Genomic DNA, 27,982 nt, shown 5'->3' on the forward strand with positions numbered 1-27,982 from the left:
CATTCCGGTTGTTCCAGCCCTCCATCCGTCTTCCACACTTCCATCATCGATGATCGCCCTTCTGGGTCTACACATTCTCTCACTGCAACATCGAGGCCTTCCTTGCGTCTTTACAACAGGCGACTATTGTCTCCGTCGACCCCATCATCCTCAAGGTCCTCACGCCGCAACTTCAGCAGCAGCAAAAGTTATCGCTGTCGATCCAGTGGCATCCGTCGCTGGTTCTGAGGCTTGACGCTACTACTCGACCCTCCTGCTCGCGGCCTCGTACCATCACCGCATCCGACGCTTTCCCCAGCGTCGCCCTCATTTCGAGCCCGCCAAGCTGATTTCAACACTTCGAGACGCTCTCCTCCGAAGGAAATCCACAGCACCGGACGATCCCCCGAAGCGAGCGTCCTCTCCCGCTACTACCTCCTTATCCACCACCGTCGACACCTCTTTCACCGAGATGGCTGTAACTCCGCGCAGCCGCAGCCGCAGCGCCACGGCCTCTGCCAGCGCTTCCCCTTCCAAATCCAACGGTCGCAGACAGGCTGCTACCATTACGATCGACATGTCTGACGACGAAGACATGGAAGATGAGAAGCCAGCAAGTAACGGCCGCTCTTCCAAGTCCAAGGGGGCATCACAGGCCCTCGAAGTCAAAGACGATGAAGACGAGGAGGAGGGAGACGAAGAGGAGGAGTTCGAGGTCGAGGCAATTCGCGCACATCGTCGTTCGAAAGACACAGATTCGGTAAGTTTGCCTGCCATGCCGATCAGAGCTCGCGATCATGGACATGATGCATGTAAGTGTACACCGGCTGATTTTGCGATATTTTTCCATTTGTCGACCAATCGCACAGTGGAAATGCGAGTACCTGGTCAAATGGAAGGGCTGGCCAGAAGAAGACAACACCTGGGAGCCCGAAAAGAACCTTGTCGAGGGTGGACAGACGCTTGTGGACGACTACTGGAAAGACCAACCTTCCAAGTCGCAGCCCAAGAAATTTGAGCAGATCCGCAAGCGCAAGTCTCAGCACGATGTCGAGGACGACGAGGACGAAGACGAAGAGTCTGCAGAGGAAGATATCAAGCCGTCCAGCAGGGGCAAAGCAAAGAAGTCAGGACGAGCAAGCGCAGCATCGTCGAAGCACTCGAGCCCCGCGAAAAAGCCGCGCACGTCCACATCGAGCCGACGTGCGCCTCCTACTTCGGACACGGACGAGGGCGAAGACAACAGCGACGACCCTAATCCGGCGGGCCAACGCAAGGCTATCGAACGCGTTCGTCAGCGCTATCTGAACATGTACCAACAAAAAGACGACTGGGAGAACAGAGTCGAGAGCATTCTCAACATGCAGCGCGATCCCAAGGACAGTCGGCTGCAGAGCTACGTCCAGTTCGGACCCCACCCGCAGTGGATCAGTACCATGGAAGAGATGTTCCCCGGCACGAGCGACAACGATGGCAAGGGCCCTCGACTTTGGGTGGACAACGACATTTGCAACGACAAGTGCCCGCAGAAGGTCATCGAGTTCTACGAGGACCACGTGCGATTCACCAATCCGCAGCCAGCACGTAAATAGGCATCGCGCTCCTCTAGAAACTCCATTGTCGTGCTCTCACAAAAGATTCTTTTGACGATCAACATACCTTGTACAGCTGCGTTGTACGATTGTGTCTCTCTAGCAGCCATCTCGATACCATAGCAGCCATCTCGATACCAATGTACAACCAACTTGTAAGGATAGCGGGCACGCTCTGGGGACGGATGCGTAGGAGGGCGAGCTTTCTCAAAAGTCGATGTCAAGCTCCAGAAGACTTGTTATCGACCCTGATCGCACACGACACATCGTCCACGACCTGAAAGAAACATGCATTCATTGCGATTGACCTACAACCAGGTGGATGTGGTCTTTAGTTGTACTGCTGGTCGTACATCTGTTCGGCCTGCTGGCGGGCGTGGCGCTTGGCCTCCTCGCGGTCGAGGAAGTCGAGGCCTTTGGTCTCGAAGAGCTTGTCGACTTCGGCGCCGGCGATGCCGGCGAGGATCTCCTTGGCCATGCCGTGCTTGATGGGTTCGCCGTTGCGTTCCTGGCGCTTCTCGTACTCGCGCATGGCGACGAAACCCGCACCGAACCCAACGGCTTCGTGCGAGAACTTGGACTGGTGCTGCTGCGGGTCCTGGTTGTCTGTGCGTGCGAAAAGCGGATGGTGGAAGAGACGGTCAGTGAATGTTCTAGAGAGGCAGCAGGGCGGTGAACAGCAGTGAGGGCAGGATGATGCTTACAGACAAAGTCAGCCGCCTCCTCGTGGTTACCAAAGCCGAACATTTTGATAGATTTGTGAGTGTGGGTGGTGTGGGGTGTATGGAGTTGTGATGTTGGTTGCTTTGACGGCGGGTGGAGGCTCAGCAAGTGTCGGTATATATGTCTTCCAGCACGAGCAGGTAGAAGCTTCTGGGGCTGGCCTGTGCTCGCTTACACTCACGGTCCAGCACCAAGGCCTCGCCTCTTCCGGGAGGCCTTCCAGCACACGGGCCGCACAACGTGAAACGTCGCCTGGGCAGGAACGACACGCACACTGCCACAGCTTTTGGGTAAAGTGTTGGTCTAGCGCTCGTCAATGACGCAGCTGGGCCGAGGCTGTGCCTGCGTGCGTGCATGTCACACTCGCGGCACCCGACGGGAAGGTTGGTGAACGGACCATGCCGCGGCCAAAGTGCTATATTTTCTTCAAGCCAGAGCGAAAGCAACACGGCTGCCGGCGGCCCCGCTGGCTCGGCTGGCTCGGCTGTGCGTCACCCTGCGGCGCAAGTTCCCGAAAAAAAACACAATGCCCCCACGGCACACCCGAGGGCTGCTTTCAAAACGTTCCCATTCAGAGGGGCAGCGTGACGTCGTTCGAGCTCCGCCATTGTGACAACCTGTGAGGTCGACGTTGCTGCACGGTAGTCTTCACAGCGACACGCTGGCCCGCTTGAGCCCCTCCAAGCAACGCTTCCAGGCGCAGACAATGCGCGAGAGGCGGTGCGGTTGCACACCGTCGTGCGTGGTGGCGCACAATGCCGTGCGAAGCGCTGTCATGCGAGAAGGCAAAGGAAGTCGGGCTAATGCACCAGGCCCAGGGCGCTAGAGAAGGCAGAGAGGTTGGTCGGCCTGTGCGGGCGCTCAGTCGGCCCGTTCAGGAGTGACGAATCTTCCGATCTTTTGTGAGCTAAGTCGATCGGCTCGATCAATCTTTCCTCTGTGGTGTTGCCCAAGAAAGAGCCGTGTCCCACAATCAGGCGCTCTGCCGTCAGCGCGTGCTCTCTCACAGGTAGCGGAACAGATGGTATCAATCTTCATTCGATGCCTTGTAGTCAATACATGCTCGCCCATGCTTACTTGCGCTTGCCCTTTCCGCCCTTGGCACTCGCCGCTGGCCCTGCAGCCATGGTCCCGTTCTGAGCCCGAACAGCGCTCAGCGACGCCTGCCACCACGACACGGTCAGGAGCGACAGGAAGCCATGAGCCACACCCGCGACCGACTCGACCCGCACGCCGTGCTTCGCTAGCAGCGCTGGGAACGCAAAGTCAATAAAAGGCTCTGCGTTCAGCAGCACGCTCGAGGCCACACCGTGGTAGAGCAGAAGCAGGATCGCCGCGGCCCGCTTGCCAGGCAGATAATCCGGCAGACCGTACAAGAGGATGCACACGATCGAAAGCGCCAGCGAGAGCGTTGCGTAGAGCTGCACAACCAAACGACCGAATCAGTATGTAGACCTGAGAAGACAGGATGGGACAGAAGGAAGAGAGCTCACCTTGATGATCACAGCAGTAGTGTTGTTGATCTCGTCCTTAAATGCAAGCCCGCGGGTGAGGAAGAGGCCGATGAACGCAACCGGCCCTTCGAGCGCCGCGTGCAGCAGCCAGATGATGTTCAGCGCTGAGAAGGCCGATACTGTCGCACCTTGTGGGGCGAATGCCGTTTGTGGATGCGCCATCGTGTACGTATGCTTCAAGAAGTTGATGATGGTGAAGGTGGGGGGTCAGGATTGGGAGGATGTCACGCGAGGTAGGGCACAAACTCTAATCTCGAGATGTCGGCGCTCGTTGATCCGTGCCAATCAAGTTCTTCTGGCTCCAGGGTGGCGAAGAACGATTTGTGCAGATTTGGCAAATCTGTCGGTCTGACAGTCGTGAAAAAATCCTCCTCTTGTCCTCGAGTTCCGCGCTCCGACGTTGGTGAGACCCCAGGGTGCTATCTTCTGTACGCTGATTTGCATGTCTATAGGTGATGTACAGACTGCTACGAGAGCCTTGCTCGCAGCAGATCGAGACGTTCTGCAGCTGTATGGCCATTCCAGAGTTCTTGGCCGTCCTTGACATCGAATGATGGCAACCCAAGCTGCTCGATGACCAGGGAAGCAGAGACCGCTCCATGCCTCGCTGCTTCCACCAGCCTATCCATCGGTTCTCTTTCGTCATCTCCTTGTGTCTGCACGAGATGTGCACTAAAGCCACCGAGGAAGGAGTTTCCTGCGCCTGTCACGTCCTTGATGCGAGAAGAACTCGTATCGGGAGCAGCCTTGCCCTCCGCACTACGTCCCTGTTCAGACGACTCGGGTGATGTGTGCCATGCTGGAACGTGTCGGAATCCGAGCCCTGCTTGACCCACCACAGAGCCCCATGCGCCGCTACGAATGCAGATGATAGGCCCGAATGGTCCGTGCTCCTTGCCTTCGCCTTCCTCTGGTCGCTGCAGGTTTTTCGTGAAGCCAGAAGCGAGCTTGTTCGTGATGAAGCGTACGATGAGATCAGTCGTGCAGTCTGTGTCTGACAAAGCCTGCTGAAGCGCTCGTTGCCATTCCTCGCCCAGCCCAAGCAGGTCCGCAGCCTCTTCGTGGTTCGGGCTGAACACGGCCAATCTCGGCAGCACCTTTAGACAGTCCTGCAGGTTCTCGAAGACGCACGAGTCCGGTATTGGTTCGTAGACCAGCTTGGGAAAGGCTCTTGCACAACTGTCCTTGGCGAGTATGTCATCGATCTGCGAGATCGACTCGAGCGCTCTCTCAGGCGAGCATATGAAATGGATCCATTCGGGCAGACTCTTCGGATCAGCCGTGCTGCACTGCAACAAATCCTTCGGCTCGAGTCGAATCTTTGGCGAAAGATAGTTGAAGCCGCGATGTTCGCCCTTGTAGATATTGACCGCCCTCGTTGTGCCACCCGGTCTCGACCTGTAGTGCCACATGGACGACGGACCAGCTTCGATGGAAGAGCGATCGAATCGGTCCAGTACAGCCTGATCTTGCTCCCTCCAATCGGACCCGCGATCAATGACCATTTGGATGCTTGAAGGTGGTAGGAAGACCCGCGCTCCTATCGCAAAGTAGCAGCCCCCTCCACCGATCTGATCCTCCAGACCCCTGTTGCCCAGGTCCTTGCCCGAGGTGGGATCGAGGAATTGGAACTCGTCAATGATGAACATACCCATTGTGGCAAGCCTAGGAGACGTCATGTCTGGTGAGGGCCCGCCAGCGTGCCAACACTATGTCCACTTGTGAGCAGAAGGTTAGAGATCAGCTCCTTGCTCTGGTCGACGATGATAGGAGGTATGATGGTCAGGGGTCGAGAGCGACAAACGACAGGGTCCGTGCCGCTCGACCTTCGAAAGGTGGAGTAAATTTCTTCCAGTTGCGAGCGCTTCTGCGTCACAAGGCTTTGTAGTACGAGCGCTTGCAGCGCCATGATACGAAGCCCAGAGACCCCCACATTTCGGCAGTCAAAGAGAGATGACTCAAGGAACTGTGCTCCTGTCACGACTGCTCCGGCCCCATTCGGTTGTGATTCAGGTGGAGAGCGGCTAAGCCGACAGCATGCGAGTCTGTTGTCGTGTGACTTTAGGGATTTCTCAGCTGCAGCCGATAAGTTAGCGAAGCCCAGTCATCACGACTTCACAGCGTGGGAAATGACACAAGGAGCATTTCAAACGTCTCCTGTTGAAGCCAGACCTGGCGTTGTAGCCCCTGAGCTTGACGTATCGAACACATGATGCTCTTATCTATAAAGCTGATACGGATCGAGTTGACGTTTTCGGATGGTGGCGCTTGAATTTTGTCGCTCAGGGGCTTGTCGACCAACACGCACGCCCTGCAGGGCACGCGTCGAGGCGCATAAAGTGCTCAGCAGCTTGCCGAAAGGGGTCTTTTGGAGAAAGAGCAACACTTCTGGTCTCGGCTGAGTGCGTCGTAGAGTTGAAATTTAGCCTGGCTATCCGATCTTGACAGCTGAGAGCACTGACCGCCCCTACAGCTCCCCTGTCCGCTCTCTTGTGCTTGTTCTGCTCCTAGCCGCTGCTCGTCTTCTCGGCAGACCACTCAGCAGCCGTCTCTTCATGCGCTGTGCAGGCCTGCTCCCGCTGCCTCCTTCATCTGACAACTTGCGGCCGACTTCATCTTGAGTCTCTTCCACCATCCCAATTGCCGTCGCATCTCCATGCTATCACGCTCATAACGAATCCCTTCACGACCTGTTCAACGACCTCCACGAACACTTATAACGACAGCTTTTATCTGCCGCCGTAGAGCCGGCACCCATACCTTCGCAAAACATCGATTCTCTCGCACTCATCTGATTATATTAACCTCATTCAAGATGGCGAGCGACGAACCACCTGCTATCTCGACTCCATCGCGTCCGCGCTCTTCGCTCAACCCCAAGCAGAGCGGCACTTTTACCACTGCCACCAATGCTCCCAACGTGGCCGGCTTCAGCCCGGGAGGGCAAGTGTTCGAAGGTTACTCCTACCTCTCACGTTCCACCTCCATGTCCACCTCGACCCGATCGCGTCCCAAGGGCTTGCAGAGCAGACCTTCCGAGTTCGGCCTCAGCTTGACCACCTCTCCGCCTCCTGCCGCGGGCCGCAACCTTCCTACTTCTCCATCCTCGCCCATCGCGCAATACTCAGCCATCTCGCCTGTGTGCAGCCCTTTCCCGCACACTCTCGACTTGCCAAAGCGCAGCAAGACCGTCCATCGCATGCCTAGCTCTATCAGCACGCCTGAGCTGATGTCTGTCTCCATTCATGCACCTCGATCCGAGTCGGAAACCGAACGCTTGGCTGAAGCAGTCGCCAACCTGCCCCACAACCCCAAAGTATGGCTGCCCTCGCAGGTAGCCCTCTACCTCACGCACGTGCTTGGCCTAGTGCCTCGACCTGTCGTCGAGGACGTGACCGCCTACGTGAGGAGCTCCAGGATGGGCGGTCGAGCCTTCCTCCGTCTCAGCGAAAAGGAGCTCGAGCGCCAAGGTCTCAACCTCAAATGGCGCAAGCTCATGATCGAAGCTGTCCGCAAGCTTCGACGTGATGCTCTTCGTGGTCGAATCTGGGGCTACGAGTCGGGCTCCCTGCGCTGGCCCAAGTCCGCCAAGGAAGTGCAGCGCGAAGAAGACGAGGACCAAGACGGCTCGCCTGACGATGATCAGGATGCTTCGCAGCAAGATGGCGTTGCTCGCAGCTCCAAGACCACCAGTAAGCTCACGCTGAAGCGCATGCGCGACAGCCGCAAGGTACGCGGCATGATCGAGGCTTTCCAGACCTCGCCGACCACCGAGTCGATGCCCTTGTCCGACCGCTCGATCGATGCCGTCTACGCTCAAGGCTTTGTCCGCGATCAGGCGCAGCAGCTTCTCGCCGAGGCTGAGGAGAAGAAGCTTTCGCTCCGTCGTCCATTGCGTCCACGCAGGTCGACCGCTGACTTCCCTTGGCTCGAAGGTGGTCCGGTGACTACCAAGCGAGAGGATGTCGAGGCGCTGCTCGTCAGTCTCACGGAGCAGGAGGCTCTCGACCTCGCGAACGAGCTTGGCCTCAAAGATCTTCAGGATACCGAAGCCGTCAGCTGGGCTCTTGAGGATGACCGCGAAGGCAAGCTGCATCAGCGACGCGAAGGCTCCAGCGAAAGCGCAGACAACGTCTTGCGCATGCCTTCGTTGATCCGACACAATTCTGCCGACACCGCTTCGGTGGACGGCGAGAGCTCTGTCTCCGAATGCAGTGAGCACGAGAGCGACCTGAACCTCACCCAAGACGATGACTTTGACAAGCCTCGTTTCGGCGTGCTGGACGAAGACGTTATTCGGGCCATCTTGGCTGGTGATGACTCTACCCCCGCAGCAGCCGAACAAACCACTGCGGACGAGAGTGCTGAGGTAGAGACATCGACCAAGAGCGAGCTGACTCGTTCGCACACCACCGCTTCCATCTTGAGACCCAGCCGTCCGTACCGTGCTTCGCTGTACACCGACGACGAGCTGGCTGCTTTGGACAGGGACCAGCTCCACACAAGGACAGAGAGCTCACGCGAGCTCGTTGAGGCTCTCATGTCGACCGATCAGACGACAGACAACGAGATCGCCAAGCCCGACTTTGGCACCGCTCGCCTGCGTGCGGCAGCAGGAGACACGGCGCCTGCTATTCCTCACTTCGAGGATTCACCTCAGCCCTTGCAGGACTCTCCGAAGCAGGCGTCTGCAGAAGAGACTGCACAGGCTAACAACGAAGGCGACGAGTACATCTTTCATCTCCCCGACGAACCAGTCCGCAAACCAGCTGGCTCAATCCGCGGCACCGTCGGCCGCAAAGCCACTTTCGGAAGCAAGCGCGGCAAAGCCGTCCTCTCCCTGCTCAACGCCGACGCCCAGCAGAGCGAGCTCTTCTCCTCGTTACGTGGAACCGCGATGCTGCGACAGAAGTCGTCCAGCTCCAACGCCACGGCCGAAGACGAAGAGGGCTGGGGCGGCACTCTTGGCCGCACCTCGAGCCGCAAGGGTCTCACTGGCGTCTTCGACTCGAGTGTTGCCCGGCGATCGATGTTGCCGAGACGTGGACTAGAGCGTGTGGCGAGTGAAGCCGAGGGCGAAGCTTTGCAGGCAGATATGGAGGCGCTCGAGATCGAGCAGCAGACGGTACCAGAGGAAGAGGTCGCAGTGCCAGTCGAGAGATACGAAGAAACGGTTCTTTCGGAGCAGGAGGGGAGAGATGGTCTGCGCCGCGGGGCGTCGGTGGAGCAGCGTCTGTCGTCTTTGTTCAAGCAGGGGTCGCCAGCCGCTACTGTGGAGGAGGTGGACGCCGTCACGGTCCACGTTGCGCCCTCCGTCACGGATGAGAACCAAGATGAGCAGGCGCCGGCTGACGGAGGGGTTTCCGAGCAGGAAGACAATCCAGCCATCGAGGACGGCGACGTTGTCGCTGCGGAACGAGCCGACCCAGTCTTGATGGACACTCCGGTCTCGACCGGGCTGGACACGTCTCAAGAGCCGATCGACGAGGCTGAGGACATATCGCCTCCGCATATCCCACCGTCCGATGACTCAGCTGCGGAGGAGCCAAGCGCCCTCCCTGCGATCGCCAAGATCACAGCAGACGAAGCTGCTGAGGAAGCGCCTTACAACTTTGACAATGCTGCCGCTGACGAACCACCTGCCGCCACAGCAACCGACGCAACGCCTTCGGCTGCGGACGAAGACTCCTTCGAGATCGTCTCCTCATCCGTCGAACCTATCATCGTGCCCGAGGCAGCCGTCGAGCCCGCCCTCCATTCTCCTCTTCCTCCTGCCGAGGCTCAGCTCCTCGTACCACTGACACAGCTCGAACCGCACCCATCTGGCACCGGAAGCATCAAGAAACGATCCATGGTGCTGGTCGACCGCAAGAAGTTCGAGAGTCTCGCTCGAAGGATGACGCATCTCGAGGCTCAACTCGAAGCCTTCGATCGGCCTTCTTCGCGCAAGTCGACCGTCAAGGGTTCGTCTGGGCTCAAAGACATGTTCGCTGCTCCCGCCGAGGAGGAGGACGTCGAAGATGAGGAGACGGTGCTGGAGGAGATGCTCGCTGCTGCCATCCTCCCCACTGCTTCAGCTGAGAGAGTGGAGCAATTCGAGGTGCAAGACGCGCCCGAGTCGACCACGGCGCCGAAAGAGAAGAGAGGGTGGAAGTCGCTCATCTCCCCTTCGTCTTGGGCGACGTATCTCTCCTCCCTCAATCCGTACTACTCTCAAGCCACTCCTGCCACCCCGGTATCGTCGAGCGAGGATGAAGACGCGGAGCTGGACCTCTATGCCCTGCTAGGCAGGCACGAGTCGGAGCACGAACGACACATGCTCAGCATCGGCGCTATCCCAGCCTACATGCTCGGCCTCGGCGCCGGCGTCGGCTTTGTCCTCGTCAAGGAGGTGCTTGGTCGACACTAGACTCACGCTTTTCAGTTGTGGTTTTCGAATGGGACAATGATCAGAATTCGTGCTCTCAGTCTTATCAGTGGCGGTGTGACACACTGCGAGTGGATGTGATGACAGAAAGCAGTTTTTGAAAAGTTTTAAGAAGTACAGATGTGTGACAAGAGCAACGTCGAAGTTGGCGACTTAGTTTTGGATCCTATCGTAGCTCCAGATCCTAGCGTTGAAATCGCCGCTTCCGGTGGCGAGCAGACCACCGGCAGGACTGAGGTTGATGGCGATGACGCTATTCTTGTGGCCCTGAAGGACGAATTGGGCCTGGGCGGTTTTGGGATCCCAGAACTGAACGCCGCGATCTTTGCTGCCAGACGCGACCCACTGCCCGTCCGGCGAGCAGGATACGCTGAGCACGTAATCCTTGTGTCCCACAAAGGTGGTTGCGCACGAGGCGTTGCCCTTTTCGTCCGCCCGGTTTTCGCTCACCGCCTTGGCCGTGCCGGTGAGGTCCCACAGCTTGAGCGTCTTATCCAACGAGCCGGAGACGAGGGATTTGCCGTCCGGGGCGAAGGAGACGGAGTAGATCGAGTCCTTGTGCGACTTGAGTCGTTCGAGTTGTTTGCCTGTTTGGGCATCCCATACTCTCACCAGCGTGTCTAGCGCTCCTGCCGCCACCAGACGATTATCGCTGCTAATGCTGACACTCGTCACGCCCGCCTCGCTCGGCCCATGCTCCAACCCCGGACTGGTGTAAAGCGTATGCAGCAACTGCCCATTCTCCACATCCCAAATCCTCACCGTCTTATCCCCCGACCCACTCGCAATGATCCTCCCATCCTTCGAATAATCCAACGAGTAAATCTCCTGCTTGTGCCCGGCAAACAGATGCCTGACCTTCTTCTTGCCAATATCCCAGATCCGAATCTGCCTATCCTCCGCTCCGGTCGCCAAACACTTACCATCGGGACTAAAGCACACGCTCCTGATATACAGATCGCCTTTGGACCCCGCACTCGCGTCCGTAAGCACGCACGTCTTCGCACCCGTCTTGGTGTCAAAGATCTGCGCAGACTTGTTGCACCCCGTAGCCAAATACTTGCCATCGGCGGAGAAGCGGACGCAGCAGACGACCGATTCGTGCAGGAACGTGTGCACGAGGTTGACATCGAGCGTACGTTTGATCTTGGGATTGAAGATGGCTAGCCAATCGGCGCCTTCCTTTTTCAGATCCTTAGGAATCTCGTCCGGATCCATATCGGAGAGACTTGCGAGCGTGACGTTGCCAGCAGCGGCCGCGGCGGCGGTGGGCGAGTCGGCGGTGTCGCGGTAGTTGGCTGGCGGAAGGGGTGGGGCGCCGTGTGGGGATTGCGCCGGACCAGGTCCTAGTGGCGCAGCTCCTCCGGAGGGACGGTCCCATTTGTCTTCCTCCCGGGACGGACGTTCTTCCTTTTTGATCCAGTCCCGATCCGCACCGGGACTGGGCGGGCCGGAGTAGTCGACACGCATGCGTTTGGCGTCTTTGCCGCCGGAAGGCGTGGGGTTGCGAAGAGGCTCGCGGTCGCGATCGAAACCGTTGCCGCGAGGATACTCGGAGCCGTTGCCGTTGAACATTGCGGAGCCTGCGCCGCCGGGGCCGCCGGGAGGGGGAGGGCCACCAGCAGAGGCGATGGGGAGTGGACCGCAGGCGCCAGAAGCAGGCAGATGGGGTGGTCCGCTCATAGGACCGGAGGATGCGGGAGGAGCGCCGTGCTCAGAAGACAGGCCGCGAGAGTCGAGGATGCTGCGCAGGCGTTTGACTTCTTCTTCGTATCTGTGTGGCACGAACGTCAGAAGGTCAGATGACGTGCAATGGCGAGAACTGGAGGGGTGAACGGGGTACGTACTGTTGGATGATCTGCGTGTGTCGCTTTTCGAGCTCGTAAAAATGGTTCTGCATCATGTTGACTTCGCTGATGTGTGATGTGACTGTGGGAGGCGAGGGCAAAGGAAACGGGTCAATACTGGATCGGGATGCAAGGAGATGCAAATCGCTTAGGCAACATACCTCTGTGTTCCAAGTCATCGCGTTGTGCCTTGAAATTGGCGGTGTCGTTGCCGAGCAGGTCGAATTCATGGCGAACAAAGTCGAGGAGGTCGGCGAGTCTGGCAGAACTGGTGTGGGGTGCTCCGGCGGGAGGAGCTGCGCCGGGAGGACCAGCTGCGGCTCCAGGAGGACCGGCAGGAGCGGGACCACCAGGACCACCGGCAACGGGACCACCAGGATGCGGGCCTTGTTGCGCGGCGGCTGCGGCGGCTGCAGCTGCTTGGGATGGGCCAGCTCCACCTGGACCGGGAGGGGGTGGGCCAGAAGGAGGGCCTTGTGCCCCGGCCGAAGGGACGATGGAGCGATGGTTGTACATTTTTGGCTACGGAGCTTGCTTTTGTTGATACAGAGAGAGGTCGAGGCAGACGAAAGCAGGCAATCGAGGGGTCTGACTATGTACGAAGCAGTGGCCGAGCTTCGATTCGTGCCAGGATCACCTATCAGATGAAGGCTGTTGGAGGATAACGATGTGTGGCTGATGCTGATGCGAGGTGCGCTGAGAAGCTTTGCCAGCTTGTTGTGGTGGTAGTGCAGATGGACGGTCGAACCTGCAGTGGTGGATGACACGTCGTCGATGGAGATGCGCGCTGATGCAGGGTCAAGCTGTGCAGACTAGGCCTCGACACAGGAGGATGACTGTCACGAACCGAATGCTGCAGCTCGTGTCACCAAAGGCAGTGAAGAAGAGCAAGTAGTAAGAAAGGGACGACGGGACGCGGATGGGATGATAGCGGGATGGAAAGCAAGAAGGAACGAAGCCGATTGTCCAGCTCGCGCAAAGAGTGAGATTGCGATCAGACCGCTCCGTGCGGCTTCTGCAGACCTTAAGAGAGAGGCAGGCAGACACGCGCCTACAACAGATTGGCCGGCTGCATACGGCGGACACGGACGGCGGCTTGCCAACGCACTCAGACGAGCCTCGAAAATGGACTCGAACCCGCCCGCTTCTAGATTGTCTTTGCGCAACCACGCCTCGGCAAAACGGCACACTGACCTGTCACTCAGCCAGCCAGCCAGCCAGCTCTCTTCTGGCGGCGACGAATGAGAGGTGCCACTGCATAACGCACAACAACGTAAAATTAAAAACAAATCGAAATCAATCCAACTTTGCAGCTGCAACAGGCGCAGGGTGAGCCCACTAACAACTTGCTTGCAGGAAGCAGCGCCAAATGGAAAGGGGTCGTTTCGAAAAAGGATTTTAATTTAAGAGAAAAAGGAGAAAAAGGCGAGCGTCGTGGCTGGGTGGTTTGGCGGGAACAAGATGAAAAAAGGTCGACTGCATGAAGCCGCCGCAAATTGACTCGACTTTTGAACCGGGCCCCAGTCGAGCGGAAGAAGGGCCAGAATTGGTCCGGAAAATCACCCGACAGCTCTCGCCTTCCCTTGGCCTCTTCCCTGTCCAAGTTGGAAGCGAGCCTCGCCTCGAGCTTTTAGCGTGGCTGAGGCGGTTTTACAACTGTGAGGCTACTCATGCTAACACACTGGGTACATTATGCTCGGCTCTCGGAAAGCGTGTTGGCCACCGTGGACAGGGTTTCTTCGAAAAATTTGAGAACTTTTCCTGGGAGGACGCTTGAAGCAGCGGTCTGTGGAGTGAGCTCCTTCTCCTCATCACTGATACTGCCATTCCTTCTCCAACACGTCGCACCACGAGTCTCTCGATCGCCACCTCAGCCTCATCAAACAAGCGCAGACTCGTAGCAGCGCAAGCTAGGCCTTTCAACTCACAGTCTCACCGGAGCAGCATCGCCCAGCATGCCACGCATCCCCACCACCAAGCTCGCCAAGGGCGGATCAAAACGTCACAATCCACTCCCACAGCAGCTCCAAGAAGACCAATTGACCTCTAAATTTGGTCTCGTATCGGCGCCCGGACGTCGATCGAAGAAGACAGCCAAGCCGCAATCAGCATCCGACGATGAGGAGGATCAAAAGCAGTATGCCGCTCCCAAGGGTATGGTCACAGGAGGAAAGGCGGGCGCAGCCAGCAAGGAGAAGAAGTACATCGACCCCAAGCTATCGAGGAACATCTTGCGACTCGCACGGCAACAGCAGGAGGAGATTGAGCGTGAAGAGTTGGAGTTGCAGAACCCTGCCTCGGCATCAGCTGGCGCTTCCACTTCAGCCTCGAATGGCATGACCGCACGCGATGGGCCGAGAGGATCCGCGTCGGCAGCCATGCCTGACGACTCGGACGATGAAGATGCAGACCTCGATGATTTGGGAGAGCTGGACGACGATGAAGCAGAGATGGGTGCCAATGGCTGGACATCGTACGACGCCAATCTCGAGATCGACCCGTCAGATCGAGCGCTTCTCGACAATTTCGAGGCCGAGCATGGCGGCGACGACGAGCACGATGCTCCCATGGGCGGCGCAGGTGGATTTGGTGGACACGGCAACAAGACGCTCGCCGATCTCATCATGGAAAAGATCGAAGCCGCTGAAGCAGCAGGCGACGGACCGACCCAACAGCAGCTCGAAGAGCGACGCATGCCACCAGGCATCAACCCCAAAGTCATCGAAGTCTACCGCAAGGTCGGCGAGCTCCTCTCCCGTTACAAGTCCGGTCCTCTCCCCAAGGCCTTCAAGATCGTGCCCTCCTTGCCAGCATGGGAGTCGATCCTCTACATCACCGATCCTGCCATGTGGACACCGCACGCCACCCTCGCTGCGGTCCGCATCTTTGTGTCCACCATGAAGGCCGACCAGATGCAGCGCTTCTACGAACTCGTTCTCCTTGACAAGGTACGCGACGAGATCCAAGACGACGGCAAAGTCTCGTACCAGACGTACGAAGCGATGAAGAAGGCCATCTACAAGCCCGCTGCGTTTTTCAAAGGCTTCCTCTTCCCCATGTGCGAATCCGGCACGCTGACGCTCAAGGAAGCCGCCATCGTCTCGTCGGTTCTCGCCAAGGTCTCGATTCCTGTCCTGCACTCGGCCGCAGCACTACTGCGTTTGGCAGAGATGGAGTACTCGGGACCCACCTCGCTCTTCATTCGAGTGTTGCTGGATAAGAAATACGCGCTGCCGTACAAGGTCGTCGACTCGCTCGTGTTCCACTTTATCCGATTCGCAGAGCCCAACTCGGGCGTCGAGCTGGACAAGATCACGAGGGAGAGGAGGATGCCCGTCTTGTGGCACCAGAGCATGCTCGTGTTCGCACAGAGGTACAAGCAGGATCTGACACCGGATCAGAAGTCGGCGCTGCTGGATCTGTTGAGGGTCCAGAAGCACGAGGGCATTTCGCCAGAGGTTAGGAGGGAGTTGCTCACGGCAACAGCGAGGGGCGAGATGATGGACGAGCCTGTGGACGAGGACGATGATATGATGTCGATTTGAAGTCTCAATGTTCTTTTTGCAATCATCAGTCTGTTTCACGACGCAAGAGATGCGTGATGTGTATTGTATGCAAAGACTGGCCACCGAGGAGCAGGCTACAACAGCGAGTCCATTCGACTGAGCACGCTCAAAACAGCAGCGATGCACTCAAACATGAACGTGTCGCCCTCCTGGTCCATCTCCTTCTGCAACGCTTTGGCGAGCTCCTGCACTGACGCACCGACGTTCCCCTCGTCAAAAGCCCTCTCTCCCAGCATCGACCCTTCGCCGATCCTCGCCCCTCCATTCGCCTTCGACTTGGACCCGCCAGACGAGAATGACGTCGCAACACCGCCTGCACCCGGTCCACCCCCAACTCCGCCACCTGACAAACCAGAACTGGGGGCCATGGGCCAATTCGCAAACTCCTCCAACAGATCGTCTGCCTTTTGAAACGCCGATTCGTGTGCCTCGTACGAAAGGTGGTTGAGCGCATTCTCCAACACATTGGCCGAAAACGAGCAGCAGAGCAAGCACAGTGCTCGTGTGACCCTCAACGCCACCGGTCTTCCGTCCCCCGCTGCGTCCTCCTTATAGAACGTGTCCGCATGTACACTCGACGAGTTGGACGTGAGCAGCGTGAGCACGCGCCGCAGCACCGCATCTTTGCAGCTGGTGTCGTTCAACGGATGCGTGGCCATGTCGAAGAGCAAGAAGTTGCGCTTCTCGGTCCGCAGAATGCCCTTGTCGACGAGCCCCTTTGCGAGTCGTTCGCGCACCTGCTTGAGCTGGTAGCCGATCTTCATGACGTTCCACGTCTCGCCGCTCATGAGATCCACCCATTGGGCGACAGACATCCGGTCGCTCGCCTTCATCATCTTGAGCGCTTCATCGAGGAGAACCTCGCCGGTCATCTTGCCATCGATCACCTCGACCACCCGCTCGGACAGACCGTAGCGCTTGCGCATGGGATCCTTGGTGATGGCAATTCGGCGTCGGAGGGCAAGCTCGATGAGGATGCACCCGCGGAGGGTGTACGAGATGTTGTCGTTCCAAAAGGACAAGTAGCCTTGCCTGTCCTTGAGACCCAGGAGCAGGATCTCTTCCATCAGTGTGAGGCGAGGATTCTCCCCGACCTCTCGCTCGTCCGTGAGATCGCGTGGGTCGTACGCTACTCTATGCCCCACCGACTCGTCGTAGGTTGTGACGGAGCCGTTTGCTGAGCGTGATCCGTAGGAGGATTTGGGAAAGCCAGTGGGAGGGTGCGGTGAGGTGGGTGTCGAAGCACCGCCGAGAACAGGTGAAGCAGTGCGGGAGTGCGATGGAGTGTCGGCATTGATGCGAGCGGCGGGATTGCTGGGCCCTGCGGATGCGGAAGCGCCTCCAGCAGCGCGGCGCCGTTGAAGGCCGCTGCTCTGTGTTGAAGCCATGTTGAAAGCGGTGAGGAGGCGCTGTTGTTAGGATGAAGCCGCCAGCACTGGTTTAGGTACGTCGCCCGTAGGCACGATGTCGAACGAGAAGATGAAAGTAGGGTGAGGTGGTAGTGGTGGTAGCTATGGACGGCCAAGAAAAGGTCCCGTGGCTGCAGCAGCACCGACCGCTCCTTGGAAGATGAATTGTGTTTGTCTCTGCGCTGTGGTCTCTGGCTCGCTTGAACTGCTGCTGCTGCTGCCCAATGCACCTTTTGGCAGCCACGCGACTGCTCAGGGGAAAGAGTAATTCGGCCGGGACACTGGCTTTTGGACCCTGACCTTTCGCTCCACCCTTTCGAGATTTTGAGATTTTTGGAAGCTGAGCTTTCTTCCAAAGGTCCTCCTTCCATCATCCTCGGCAACGCTGGTCAGCGCCCTCCCATGTTTCCGACAGCAAGGACATAGTTCCCACCGTCGGTCTCAAGTCGGCTCGAGAAGTTGCCATCATAGGCCATGCCGGCTCAGAAGCGGCCAGCGCCGTCGGCAGCCTCGAGCTCAAAGACCCCAAGCGCTGCCGAAGTCGCCGACGGTCAAGGCCCAAACTGGAAGAAGCGGAAGCAAGAGCGGGCTCATACTGCTCGCTTCATCCAGACTCAGTCCGCGGCAGCCACAAGCTCCTCAGCCAGCAGCTCACGGACGGTCTCAAAATCTTCCACCCCCATTCCTGGACATTCCTCAACCACTACAGCATCGAATCTGCCAACCAGCATCGAGCTGGAGTCGCTTGTATCCTCACGAGCCTTCCAGATCCAGAGCTTTCTCCGCTCCATCAAGTCGGCCAAATCAGCGACCACCACCAGAGCATGGCAACTACTTCCTCGACATGCGCGCAGGCGCGCTGCTTCGCACAATCTTCTCCGACTGCCATCACGACTTCGCTCCAAAGCACTCGCGGAGCTCCGCAGCAGCACGACCCAGGCTCGATCACGGTCCGACATCAGGAAGAGGCTTCCTAGTCATGGTGTCATCCAAGCCACTCTCAGGCGCAAGAAGCTGGCCGAGAGAGCGTCTCACCCGCAGAGGAGGTGGCTCGAGACACACCTCTGGCACGCGAAGAGGTTCAGGATGACAACGGAAAAGGGCAAGGGAAAGGAGAGAGATCAGGGCACCAAATACGGCAGATGGGGCTTTGTGCTGCCCGAGACGACCATGATGAAGAGTCATCGGGCGAGCTGGAGGAGTGCAAGAGAATTCGTGACCGTGCACGATGCGAGCTACTCCTCGGTCTTTCGCTTGGGCGCTCGCGTAGCTGTCAGCGACGGTCTGTCCAGCGACGCCGTGAACTCGACATTGCTCGGACGACTGAGCGACAGCTTGAGCAGAGCAGGCTTCGCCAACGTCCTCGCCTTTGCCACCGACACTTCACAATCGATTCGAGTTCTCGACACCGTTCTTACACACCAGGGAGCGGACCCGAACCATAGCTCCACAGCGGCGGCGCTCGCACCCGTGCGCATCGTCCTGCTCTCCGGTGCTCGTTGCTTTTCGAAGAGCGCGCTCGTTCAGGACAAACTCGCATACATTCGCAAGGAGGCCTTGGTCTTTGCTCACCCAGCGGCTGATCTACACGTGCGTCGAGCCCTCAAAGCAGCCGGTATCATCATGGTCGACGAGAAGAAGAATGGACTCTTCGAGCTCGTAGCACCTGCGACGAATGTGGTGCAGACGTATGCATCTCAATTGGATTCGGCGCCCGACCCGTGGCTGGCAGCAGGAGGGAAGGACAGCTCTCTGTCCAAACTCGAGAAGAAGCGCAGACGGCAAGCATATCGAGCCGGAAGCGCTAAGACTTCGATCACAACAGATACGAATGGCTTAGCTGACTCAAAACAGGGTTCTACCTTGCTAGACGACGAAGCCGAGTTGAGGCGGAAGCAAGGCTACAACATCTTCGAGCTTATCGGCCCTCGCGCTGCTCCATTACTGCAAGCGGTGCTCAGGTTGGCGCAAGGCAGCAGCGGCAAGGATGACGAGATCAAACTTCGCCGATTCTTGAGCAAGAAAGACGGTACGGGTACCGCCATGGTCGAAGTGCGAGTAAACGATCCGCGCCTCTCGTATCCTCCGAAGCTCAAGCCTCTTTCGACCGATGCAGATGCATCATCGGAAGCGTCGAAAGATACTGAAGAAGTCAAATCGGACGAGCTCTTCTGGATGGGCGCCAAACCGCCACGCTTCAGCAAAGGCGAAATCGACTCCAGAAGGGCTCTCAATACGATCTCCGGATCTCGACTGCAGCCCGATTCGCGCGACGATGCTGTGCCTGTTGTCATTGTCCGCGATCGGGTCGTGCAAAAGCCGTCGGTGGACCGCTACACCCTCATCGTTCCGCGCGGATGGGGAATGGCGTTCTTCCTGTCGCTTGTCGCTACACATCAATCAGGCGCTTCGAGCGGAGCCAGAGTGCTAGGTCAGCATCAGCTGAAGCACCAGAGACTCGAGTTGGCAGCTCTGTCTTCAGCTGCCGGGACGAGCAAGCAAGGAGCAGAGGCAGGGATGTTGAGCTACCCACACAACTGGATTGGCACGCAGACGTACGCGGTGAGCGAGAAGGAGGCAGCCCTGTCAGGGCAGGAAGAGTGGGGCAGGAGACCGAAGGGCAAGAGAACAGAGTATCTGTTCCCGTCACACAAAGATTGGCAGGCTTTTCAGCAGACACATACGGCAGAGCAAGTCACGACAAAGCTCGCACGAGATCGAACGGGTGCAGCGAGGCCGTATCCGTTCGGTGGTTCACGACACTCGGAATGGATCGTAAGCAACTCGGAAAGGCTATTCAGCCGAGAAGCGCCACTGTACTCAGGACTGGCTGCTTACTTTCAGCCTTGGCTCGTCGCCAATGCCGGAATCTCGAAGGTCGAGGCTGCACTTTCAGCCTCCTCGCTCGCCTCGGCCATGGTCGCTGTCAAGCTGCACGCCATCCGAAAAGGAACCGTCATGCCACTCAGCAGCCTGATGCTTGCTTCCTCGTTCGACGACCATCTGAGCTGGATACAGCACCTCGATCCCATCGACCATCCAGCGGCAGTGATCAATCGAAACAGTACTGGAGGAAGCAAGATCGACAAGCAGCATCTCAAGACGCTGATCGAGCGACGATGCGAGATCATGCAACTTGGACGCAGTGCTCCTGCTACCTCAACCGTCTCGAAACGAAAAGATGCCCGCATTCCCGCCGACAATGCCTGGAGCAAGTACCTCGTCGAAGCATCCGACCCGGAGGAGCTGCACGATCGCAGCGCCGACTGGAACAACGCTATTGGCACCGTGCTGGACGGCGACTACTCGTTGGGCAACGGCAAAGGGTTCGGTATCGGAGCTGTTACGCTGCGCGCCTGGGTGGAGGTGCTTGATCGTCAGCGCAGGATCGAAGCATTGAAGGTGGAGGACAAGGGTCGGAGGCAGCCACGCAATCCGGTTGAGACGACAAATCTGCTGCTGATGCGCGAGCCGGGCACGTCGGTGGTTCGTGCTGTCAGTGCCAGTGTTATACCCCTCATGTGATGCCCGTAATGATCCACACACATCGCCAAGCCTTGCGATGCTGTTTACATTTTTATTTCACCTCATCTTGAGCCGTCACCGGCTTGACCCTCGTCCATCTGTCGTAGCGCCTGCTCCCTCCGCAATCGCCTCTCCTCGAGCTTCTGCTGAATGTACTCGTCCTTCCACTTTTCGATCTCCTTTTCGCTGGCGACGATGCCCTTTTTGCCCAGTTCCGCGCGTGCGCGGCTACGAACCATGTTCTCCTCGGACCTCTGCTGGGATTCGTGGGAAAGCAAAACGGTGTCTGCGCCGACGACGAAGCCGAAAATGGTGAAGCCGGAGGTGATGAACCCTTTCAGGGCGAGGGTTTGACGTCGAAAGCCTGGGAAGAGGTGGTGCGCCATGAAGCAGGATGATGCTCCGAGGACGGTGTAGAACAGCGCACCCTTCATCGCTGCGTTCTGCCAGAGCAAAGGTGGAGATGTCAGTGAACGCAGAGAGGGGTACGGAGGAATATGGGGAGGAGGAAAGGAGGCTTACCCGTTGCAGCTCGTACGCGGATTCTATTTGGATCTCGCGATGCCGTATGCGCTTGGGCGCCGATCCGAGCGACGATGTGGACAGCGCGGATAGCGGCGCCTCCGATGCTGGCGCGTCCGACATGCTTGCTGCTGTATAGATCGGAGAGCGTGTCTCCTCGTGTATGGAGAAGCTCAGAGGTCACGGTGAATAGCCAGCGAGGTGTTGAGGGCTGATCTTCTAACCGTGCATCACGGCGAGACTGTGGAGGCATGAGCATTTGCAACAATAAGCATGACAAATCCAGAATGGGAAATCGAGCTTTATCTCTTCAAGGGTTCAAAGGTTTCTGCCCGCCAAACTTTTTTTCGCGCTCGGCTGGGCCGTTGACAACCCTCTTTTGCGCCCTTTGACAGCGCGGGAGGATGCTGGCGCTGAGTGGCGGTGAACCCTTTCGCTAGTTCTTCCAGAGTCCAGAGTCAAGAGATAGAGAGATTCAAAGCTTTGTTCTCATCGTCTGTCTTCCGTCTATCCGCCCAACGTCCATCTCACCTCTTTGTAAGGCTTGGTCGGATCCTCAAGTCACCACACCACCTTCACTGTCTGCACCTTCCTTTTCAGCCTTCATTAGCCAACGACAAGGCCTGCTGCATCTCTTCCCGCACTACCACGACAGCCCCTCGAGCCTTCCATCAGCTCTTACTAGCCTGACATGCCTCAGATTAATCCGCTTTCCACCTCGGCCGCGGCCGACGAGGCCCTCCGCAACACCTTCCAGATCGTTCACGCCTTCCTTGCGGAACATGCTCCCTCGGCCGCGCAGTCCCTTGCTGCTACGATGCCCGATTCGCCCGCGCCACCCCGTACGCTCGCCTCTGCGCTGGTCGACCACGTGCGCAACTCTCCGCGTCGCTCATGGCCGGGTCTCGCCGCCGCACCCGAACCCGCCGCGGCCACGCCCATGGACGAAGACTCGTCCGACTCTTCCTCCTCCAGCTCCTCCTCCAGCTCCGACAGCGACGAAGACAGCGACAGCGATTCGGATTCCGACAGCGACAGTGATTCGGATAGCGACGATAGCGATGACGAGGACGACCGCAAGCTCAAGGCGACCCGCAACGAGCCGCCGCACCAGGACACAGATGTCGCCAGCAGCACGGTGGTCTCCGACTCGCAGGACGAGGCCGAGGCTCAGCTGCCCAGCAACGGCGTGGCTACGCCGACTCGGGCTAGCTCCACAGGGCCTACGAACAAGAGGAAGAGGGAGGCGACCCCGAGCGATAGCTCGAGCGACAGTTCGGACGATTCGAGTGACAGCGATAGCGATAGTGATAGCGATAGCAGCAGTGACGATGGCGAGGAGAGCGATGACGAGTCGAGCGATTCGGATAGCGATGACGACGAGGATGAGGTGGAGGTGACGAAGGTTGAAGTTGTCGAAAAGGAGGTGGACTCGGATTCAGATTCGGACGATTCGGATTCGAGCTCGGATTCGTCCGACTCATCGAGCGATGAGGATGAGCAGGACAAGGTGACGGTTCAGAGGGTCGAGGTGGTGCAGGTGGACTCGGATTCAGACTCGAGCTCGAGCTCGGACTCGGACTCGGACTCGGATTCGTCCGACTCGTCGAGCGACGAAGAGGAAAGGAGAGAGGTGGCTGTCATCGAGTCCACCCCGCTCGATGACGATGACGACTCATCCGACTCTTCTGACAGCAGCGACTCGTCTTCTTCCTCTGGCTCCGATTCGGGCTCGGACTCCGATTCGGACTCGAGCAAGAGCGGCTCATCCTCCTCATCGTCGGACTCGAATAGAGACAGCTCCTCCTCATCCTCCGCCGCCTCCCCCTCACCCAAAGGCCCGCCTTCGAAGCGTCAAAAAGTCGTGTCTCCACCTGCCACACCTACACCTCTCCCACCCGCCCCCTCCTCCTCGCGCAAATCCCAGCCGAACAGCACCCAGAACACCCCCTTCCAACGCGTCAAAGCCGACAAGGTGACCTACCTCCACGAAGGCATGCGCGACATGTCGTACGCCGGCAAGCTCGGCGTCAACGGCGACGAGTACGGCGCTCGCGCCTCCCGCGATCTCATTGTGACACGAGGAAAAGGGTTCACCAAGGAGAAGAACAAGAAGAAGCGCGGAAGCTACCGGGGTGGTGCCATCGATGTTTACGGTAGTCACTCGATCAAGTTTGATGATGACGAGTAGATTTCTCGCACGCAATGTTTTTTCACAGCTGTCCGAGATTGTGTGTGTGCATGGTTTGAATGTTGTGTATTCCATCTTCGGGTGCGGATGTTCGTAAGGGGCATCGTGAACGCTTTGTGTGGATGGTGTTGATGGAAGGTTAGAGCTTGCCCAGACGGGAAGCGCCGTCCAAACGAATGTACGATCCGTTCTGTTCATCACGTCAAGATGCAACTTCGTCTCTGTCAGTTCATCTCTCTCTTCTGCATCTCGCGTGCATCGGAGACTTACCAGCATTGGATTCTCCACGACCCCCTTTACGGCCAGGGCAAACTCCTCGGGCTTTCCAAACCGCGCCGGGAACTCGCAAGTCCTGAGGATCGCCTTTCTCGCTCGATCGGGCAACTGGCTCATCATGGGCGTTTCGAATAGCGTCGGTACCAGGGTCATCACCCTGATCCCGAACCAAGCCAAGTCCCTCGCCATAGGCAGACTGAGACTGAGTACGCCACCCTTACTTGCGCTGTAGGGACACTGACCTGCCTGCCCCTCGAGTGCGGCCGCGCTAGCCGTGTTGATGATCACCCCTCGATCCTCGGTGTCTTCGTTTGGGGGTGCGATAGGCTTAGGGATGTCGCGAACAATACGTGCTGCCGTGAGACGCGAGACATTAAATGTGCCAACCAGATTGATCTCGACCGTCTTCCTAAACGTATCGAGATCGAACGGTTCGCCGGCCTGATTGATCGTTTTACCCGCCATACCCACACCGCCGCAATTAACGCAGCCTCCAACCACGACGTTCGGCCACAACTTATCCGCCCCAGCGATCGCGGCGCTGACGTCTTCCTCGGAACACACATCCACCTCGAACGCAGCAGCACGCTGGGCGCCCGAGGAAGAGTTGAGCGAGGCGGCAAGCGAGGAGGATGCATCCAGTTGCAGGTCCATGATCGCCACATAGGCCCCGAGGTTGTGGAGGTGGACGACGGTCGCGGCCCCGAGACCGGAGGCGCCACCCGTGACGTAGAATACGCGGTCCTTGATCTGCATCGTGTGTGTGGATGATGGTGGAGATGGTGGTGAGAGAGAGGAGAAGGTGGTTTGTTGAAAGTGAAAGGTGCATACCGGCGCGTGGTGCGCTTTTTCGGGCCGGAAAGGAAGAGTCGGCTATTTGAAATTCCGGATGGCGCGCGCTGTTCGACAACGGTTCAAAGCTCGCACGTACTCAACACCATGCTTCGCTTCACACACGACAACTCTTGCGAGCTTCGACGTTGCATTGGAATCGAAAGACATTGTACGTGATCTCGGCCAAACGTATCGACTCTCTCACTCGTCGTCCTCCTCTGAGCTGGAGTCTTCTTCGTCCTCCTCTTCCTCGTCATCATCATCCCACACATCCTCACCAGCAGCAAACTCCTCGTCCTCAGGCGCCGAGTCATCCAGATACGGCTGCTGCACCTCGTCCTCGTCGCTCTCGTCCAAAAATGAATCCAGATCCTTGTACCGCTGCTGGGTCTGCACGCTCGTGGTGCCCGCTTCGAGCTCGATCGGGGTTGTGCTGCCTTTCGAGGTCGGCGTGACGGCCCCCTTCGGCGTCAGCGTGACAGGCATTGACACGGGAAGCGAGGAAAAGTCGGACGAGGAGAAGGACTTTGCGTTTGCCAGCGAGGTGTTTTGCAGTGTGGTCTGGGTCGATTGTGCGGCGGGGGGTTCGCGCAGCGCCGATGGGGTAGGCGTAGTCGTCCAGGGTGGGAGGATGGTGTCGAGCCAACCTTTGACCAATTTGCCGCCGAGGACGAGCGAGAGCGAGGCAAGCTCTGGGCCGCCCGTCGCATCGCTCTCTGTGACTGTAGTGTCGGTGGTGGTAGACGGAAGTTTGCCCTCAAAGAGCACGTGGATGACCTGCTCGCGTCGTAGACGGACGCCTTTGAGATCTGCATCGCCGTCCTCCGTCGAGCCTTCACCCATCGCCCGCGCTGCTGCCTCGATCGCTCCCTGGATCGTATCCTCCGTCGCGCCCTCACCCTCGCCAACTACCATCTTCTGTGTGATGAGCGGCGCAGTCAACCCCTTCAAAAACCTCGCCCGATCCCTGACATCGAAGTTCGCATCGTACCTCGCCAACTTCAGTAGGTAGAAATGCAACGTTGTGACCGTACCTGCCAGCCCCTCCCCCCTACCCTTCCCACCCTCGCCCAACGCCGGCGTGGACATCAGCACCGTCGGGAGAAACGCAAATGCCTTGCTCGACATGGTTAGGATCTGAAGCTTGACAACTGGCGACTCGTTGGCGAAGTTCAGCGCGCACCGCCGCAGCACGTCTGGGATGACCAGCTCGGCCAGCGTCTTGCTCTCCTGCCCTTGGCCGTTTGGGAGAGCCGCAGCGGCGGGGGTGGAAACGGAGATGGACGAGCGCGCATGCTGACCCAGGAGCCAAATAATGCTTGCTCTTGCGTCCGGGTGCATGATCGCGCCTTTGCCGATGACCTTTGGTTTGGTCTTGCGCTTCGACTTGTCTTCGGCGCTCTTGGGTGGTGTACCGAAGAGCAACGCTGCTAGGCGGTAGACGATGGCTGAAGTGCGTTTGGACTCGACGGCGTGCTCCCCCGTCAGGCTCGATAGCTGCAAGAGGTTCTTGATGACCAACACGGCACGTGCGATGGTGGAATCGTGGATGCGAGGTCCTGACTTGCGCTTGCGCAGCAGGTCGAGAAGGATCGCGAGGCATCTCGAGCCCGCCTCGAGCTCTTTGCTCAGCGCCAGCTCGCCGAGGCACGAAACGGCGTGCGCGGCGATGCTCGCATCTGCGGATCGCATGTGGCTCGCGATCTCGGTCAGGACCAGATCGAGGTTGCCGGTGTTGCAGACGGCGACGAGGACATCGAGCTTGAGAAGCGAGAGGAAGAGAGGCTCCTCGTGCGACGGGCCTAGCAGGAAGGACGTGACGTGAGGCGCGAAGAGGTAGCGGTGCTGGCGTGCGATCGCGAGAATGTTGAGAAGGACGATGTAGCTGATGTCGGGAGTGGAGCGGACTAGTCTGACGAGGGGACGCACTAGAAGTATGTGGTCTGAAGTGGGTGAGAGGTAGAGGATCAATCGTGCCACTGCAAGGACGACGGCGGGGTTGCGACTGCGTAGCAAGCCATGCGACTTGCTGAGAAGGAGCTCTAGATCACGGTCGAGGTCGGATGGAGAGCGTGGTGTGGATGACTCTGCCTTGTCGGCATTGGAAGGCTTGGCGGAGGCTATTGATGTGCTGGCTTCGGTCGACAGGAAGGATTCGAGACCATCGACATCGTTTGATTTGTCAGTCGGGATGCTGCTCCCAGTCTTCGGTGGAGCGGCAGACGTCTCTTTGGTGGTCGACGGCTTCGTACTCGATGTCAGATTCGCAGCGTTGAGGGCTGACGTACCTCTGATCGGAGGCTGGACGAGATTTGCTCTGGCATATCGCGATAGCACTTGAATCGCAGTGATCTGACCCCACTCGTCCATGTCCGAGAGCGCATGACATATCCTGCGGTAGTTCTGATGGAGCAGCTGCCAATTTGTCGGACACATGCGTTGGAATGCAGAAAGGGCGGCACCCAAGACGTACGGCGAGCGATCCGCCAACAACGTGGCTAGAACCTCTTGCAGACTGTCGAGCTGGGATCGGTCGATCTGATGGCACTTTGGAATGGCAAGAGCAGCGATCTTGCGCACGTACAGGTTCGGATCGCGAGAGGCCTTTGTGACTGCCATGATGACGATGGGCGCTACCATGCTGACCTTGATGCTGCTGAGCACGCGCAGTGCCATGGCTCGAATGAGCGGACTGGGATCCGAGAGGTCGCGTTGGAAGCTGTTGATGCTGAGCAGCGTCAGATCTGGGTTGCTGTTGGCGTAGCGTAGAAGAACGATGTAGACGAGCTTGCGCACGTCGAGGTTGGACGACGAGGTGAGCTTGAGGACGGCTGGAAGGAAGGAAGATGCATCGCGACCCTTGGAGATCATGGCGACGATGCGGGTGAGCGCTGCGATGCGATCTTCGTCTCTACTGGAGTCGATCTGTGTGGCGATGGTTGACAGCTTGTCCTCTGAGGTGTCGAGGTACTTTGCTGAGCCGACGCCGCCGACGAGGCCCTTGAGGGTAGCGATGGCATCCTCGGAGGTCTCGGAGAGGAAGGCGAGAGCGCGCGACGAGTTCGAGTAAGCTGCACTCATGATGGGCAGTGCTGCTGTTCGAAGACTCGGGGCGAGGGTGCAGGAAGGGCTGCGGGACCGATACGTGGTTGTCGCTATCCGTTAGAGGGAGAAGGAAAGAAGAAAGGATGTTGGTCTTGGTGGAGGTTTCGAGCCTTTGGAATTCCAAGCAATGATTCGGAGCCGATCAGGGGTCCTCGAGACCAACACTTTCCTTGCCGGTCAGATGAGCGCAGATTGCTCGCTGTTCTAAGGTCTTCAGACTGATCAGAGCAGCACAAGCTTTTGAGCTGCCTTGTTCTGGGATCCTAGTGACAAGTGTGATGTGAGAGAAGGCTGATCCGAGCAGAGGCAGCGATGAACCAGGAACGGCCAAGCCGATTCAGGGTTGGCGCTGCTGCTTCTGCTGGTTAAGCGCACGGTCAAATTAAGCTTCTCAATCTTCTGACACGCGTGTGAGCGCACAACCTCACTCACCATCATCACTCTCACCTTGTCTTTCTCAGCTTTGGCCATG

At 58.2% G+C, this 27,982-nt stretch overlaps 13 protein-coding genes across 13 annotated transcripts; 5 read left to right on the forward strand and 8 right to left on the reverse strand.

Annotated features, from left to right (window-relative positions):
* Positions 1-451: 451 nt before the first annotated feature.
* PSEUBRA_005774 (Chromo shadow domain protein) lies at positions 452-1,571 on the forward strand (the record flags this gene model as incomplete). Its single annotated transcript, XM_059465603.1, has 2 exons — positions 452-739; positions 849-1,571. 2 exons carry the CDS (start codon positions 452-454, stop codon positions 1,569-1,571), a joined length of 1,011 nt encoding a protein of 336 aa, XP_059320344.1.
* A 331-nt stretch (positions 1,572-1,902) lies between these two features.
* Positions 1,903-2,318, reverse strand: PSEUBRA_005775 (Protein of unknown function DUF3759; the record flags this gene model as incomplete). Its single annotated transcript, XM_016439172.1, has 2 exons — positions 1,903-2,177; positions 2,276-2,318. The coding sequence occupies 2 exons, from the start codon at positions 2,316-2,318 to the stop codon at positions 1,903-1,905; spliced, it is 318 nt and encodes a 105-aa protein (XP_016289963.1).
* Positions 2,319-3,367: 1,049 nt separating this feature from the next.
* On the reverse strand, positions 3,368-3,970 carry PSEUBRA_005776 (uncharacterized protein; the record flags this gene model as incomplete). The annotated part of the gene is made up of 2 exons (XM_016439177.1): positions 3,368-3,715; positions 3,788-3,970. 2 exons carry the CDS (start codon positions 3,968-3,970, stop codon positions 3,368-3,370), a joined length of 531 nt encoding a protein of 176 aa, XP_016289964.1.
* Positions 3,971-4,275: 305 nt separating this feature from the next.
* Positions 4,276-5,463, reverse strand: PSEUBRA_005777 (uncharacterized protein; the record flags this gene model as incomplete). Its single annotated transcript, XM_016439174.1, has 1 exon — positions 4,276-5,463. One exon carries the CDS (start codon positions 5,461-5,463, stop codon positions 4,276-4,278), a length of 1,188 nt encoding a protein of 395 aa, XP_016289965.1.
* A 1,160-nt stretch (positions 5,464-6,623) lies between these two features.
* PSEUBRA_005778 (uncharacterized protein) lies at positions 6,624-10,217 on the forward strand (the record flags this gene model as incomplete). Its single annotated transcript, XM_016439186.1, has 1 exon — positions 6,624-10,217. The coding sequence occupies one exon, from the start codon at positions 6,624-6,626 to the stop codon at positions 10,215-10,217; it is 3,594 nt and encodes a 1,197-aa protein (XP_016289966.1).
* Positions 10,218-10,388: 171 nt separating this feature from the next.
* PSEUBRA_005779 (WD40 repeat) lies at positions 10,389-12,598 on the reverse strand (the record flags this gene model as incomplete). The annotated part of the gene is made up of 3 exons (XM_016439203.1): positions 10,389-12,009; positions 12,083-12,164; positions 12,244-12,598. The coding sequence occupies 3 exons, from the start codon at positions 12,596-12,598 to the stop codon at positions 10,389-10,391; spliced, it is 2,058 nt and encodes a 685-aa protein (XP_016289967.1).
* Positions 12,599-14,037: 1,439 nt separating this feature from the next.
* Positions 14,038-15,627, forward strand: PSEUBRA_005780 (Bystin; the record flags this gene model as incomplete). Its single annotated transcript, XM_016439191.1, has 1 exon — positions 14,038-15,627. The coding sequence occupies one exon, from the start codon at positions 14,038-14,040 to the stop codon at positions 15,625-15,627; it is 1,590 nt and encodes a 529-aa protein (XP_016289968.1).
* Positions 15,628-15,722: 95 nt separating this feature from the next.
* PSEUBRA_005781 (Golgi phosphoprotein 3) lies at positions 15,723-17,036 on the reverse strand (the record flags this gene model as incomplete). Its single annotated transcript, XM_016439199.1, has 1 exon — positions 15,723-17,036. One exon carries the CDS (start codon positions 17,034-17,036, stop codon positions 15,723-15,725), a length of 1,314 nt encoding a protein of 437 aa, XP_016289969.1.
* Positions 17,037-17,531: 495 nt separating this feature from the next.
* PSEUBRA_005782 (Ribonuclease P/MRP, subunit POP1) lies at positions 17,532-20,582 on the forward strand (the record flags this gene model as incomplete). The annotated part of the gene is made up of 1 exon (XM_059465605.1): positions 17,532-20,582. The coding sequence occupies one exon, from the start codon at positions 17,532-17,534 to the stop codon at positions 20,580-20,582; it is 3,051 nt and encodes a 1,016-aa protein (XP_059320345.1).
* Positions 20,583-20,644: 62 nt separating this feature from the next.
* Positions 20,645-21,227, reverse strand: PSEUBRA_005783 (uncharacterized protein; the record flags this gene model as incomplete). The annotated part of the gene is made up of 2 exons (XM_016439204.1): positions 20,645-21,025; positions 21,105-21,227. The coding sequence occupies 2 exons, from the start codon at positions 21,225-21,227 to the stop codon at positions 20,645-20,647; spliced, it is 504 nt and encodes a 167-aa protein (XP_016289971.1).
* Positions 21,228-21,795: 568 nt separating this feature from the next.
* PSEUBRA_005784 (SRP40, C-terminal) lies at positions 21,796-23,295 on the forward strand (the record flags this gene model as incomplete). Its single annotated transcript, XM_016439194.1, has 1 exon — positions 21,796-23,295. The coding sequence occupies one exon, from the start codon at positions 21,796-21,798 to the stop codon at positions 23,293-23,295; it is 1,500 nt and encodes a 499-aa protein (XP_016289972.1).
* Positions 23,296-23,434: 139 nt separating this feature from the next.
* On the reverse strand, positions 23,435-24,327 carry PSEUBRA_005785 (Short-chain dehydrogenase/reductase SDR; the record flags this gene model as incomplete). Its single annotated transcript, XM_016439210.1, has 2 exons — positions 23,435-23,485; positions 23,566-24,327. The coding sequence occupies 2 exons, from the start codon at positions 24,325-24,327 to the stop codon at positions 23,435-23,437; spliced, it is 813 nt and encodes a 270-aa protein (XP_016289973.1).
* A 279-nt stretch (positions 24,328-24,606) lies between these two features.
* Positions 24,607-27,486, reverse strand: PSEUBRA_005786 (Clathrin/coatomer adaptor, adaptin-like, N-terminal; the record flags this gene model as incomplete). The annotated part of the gene is made up of 1 exon (XM_059465606.1): positions 24,607-27,486. One exon carries the CDS (start codon positions 27,484-27,486, stop codon positions 24,607-24,609), a length of 2,880 nt encoding a protein of 959 aa, XP_059320346.1.
* Positions 27,487-27,982: the final 496 nt, after the last annotated feature.

This window comes from Kalmanozyma brasiliensis, assembly GCF_000497045.1.
Source record: "Kalmanozyma brasiliensis GHG001 unplaced genomic scaffold PSEUBRA_SCAF7, whole genome shotgun sequence".
NCBI classification, from domain to species: Eukaryota; Fungi; Basidiomycota; class Ustilaginomycetes; order Ustilaginales; genus Kalmanozyma; species Kalmanozyma brasiliensis.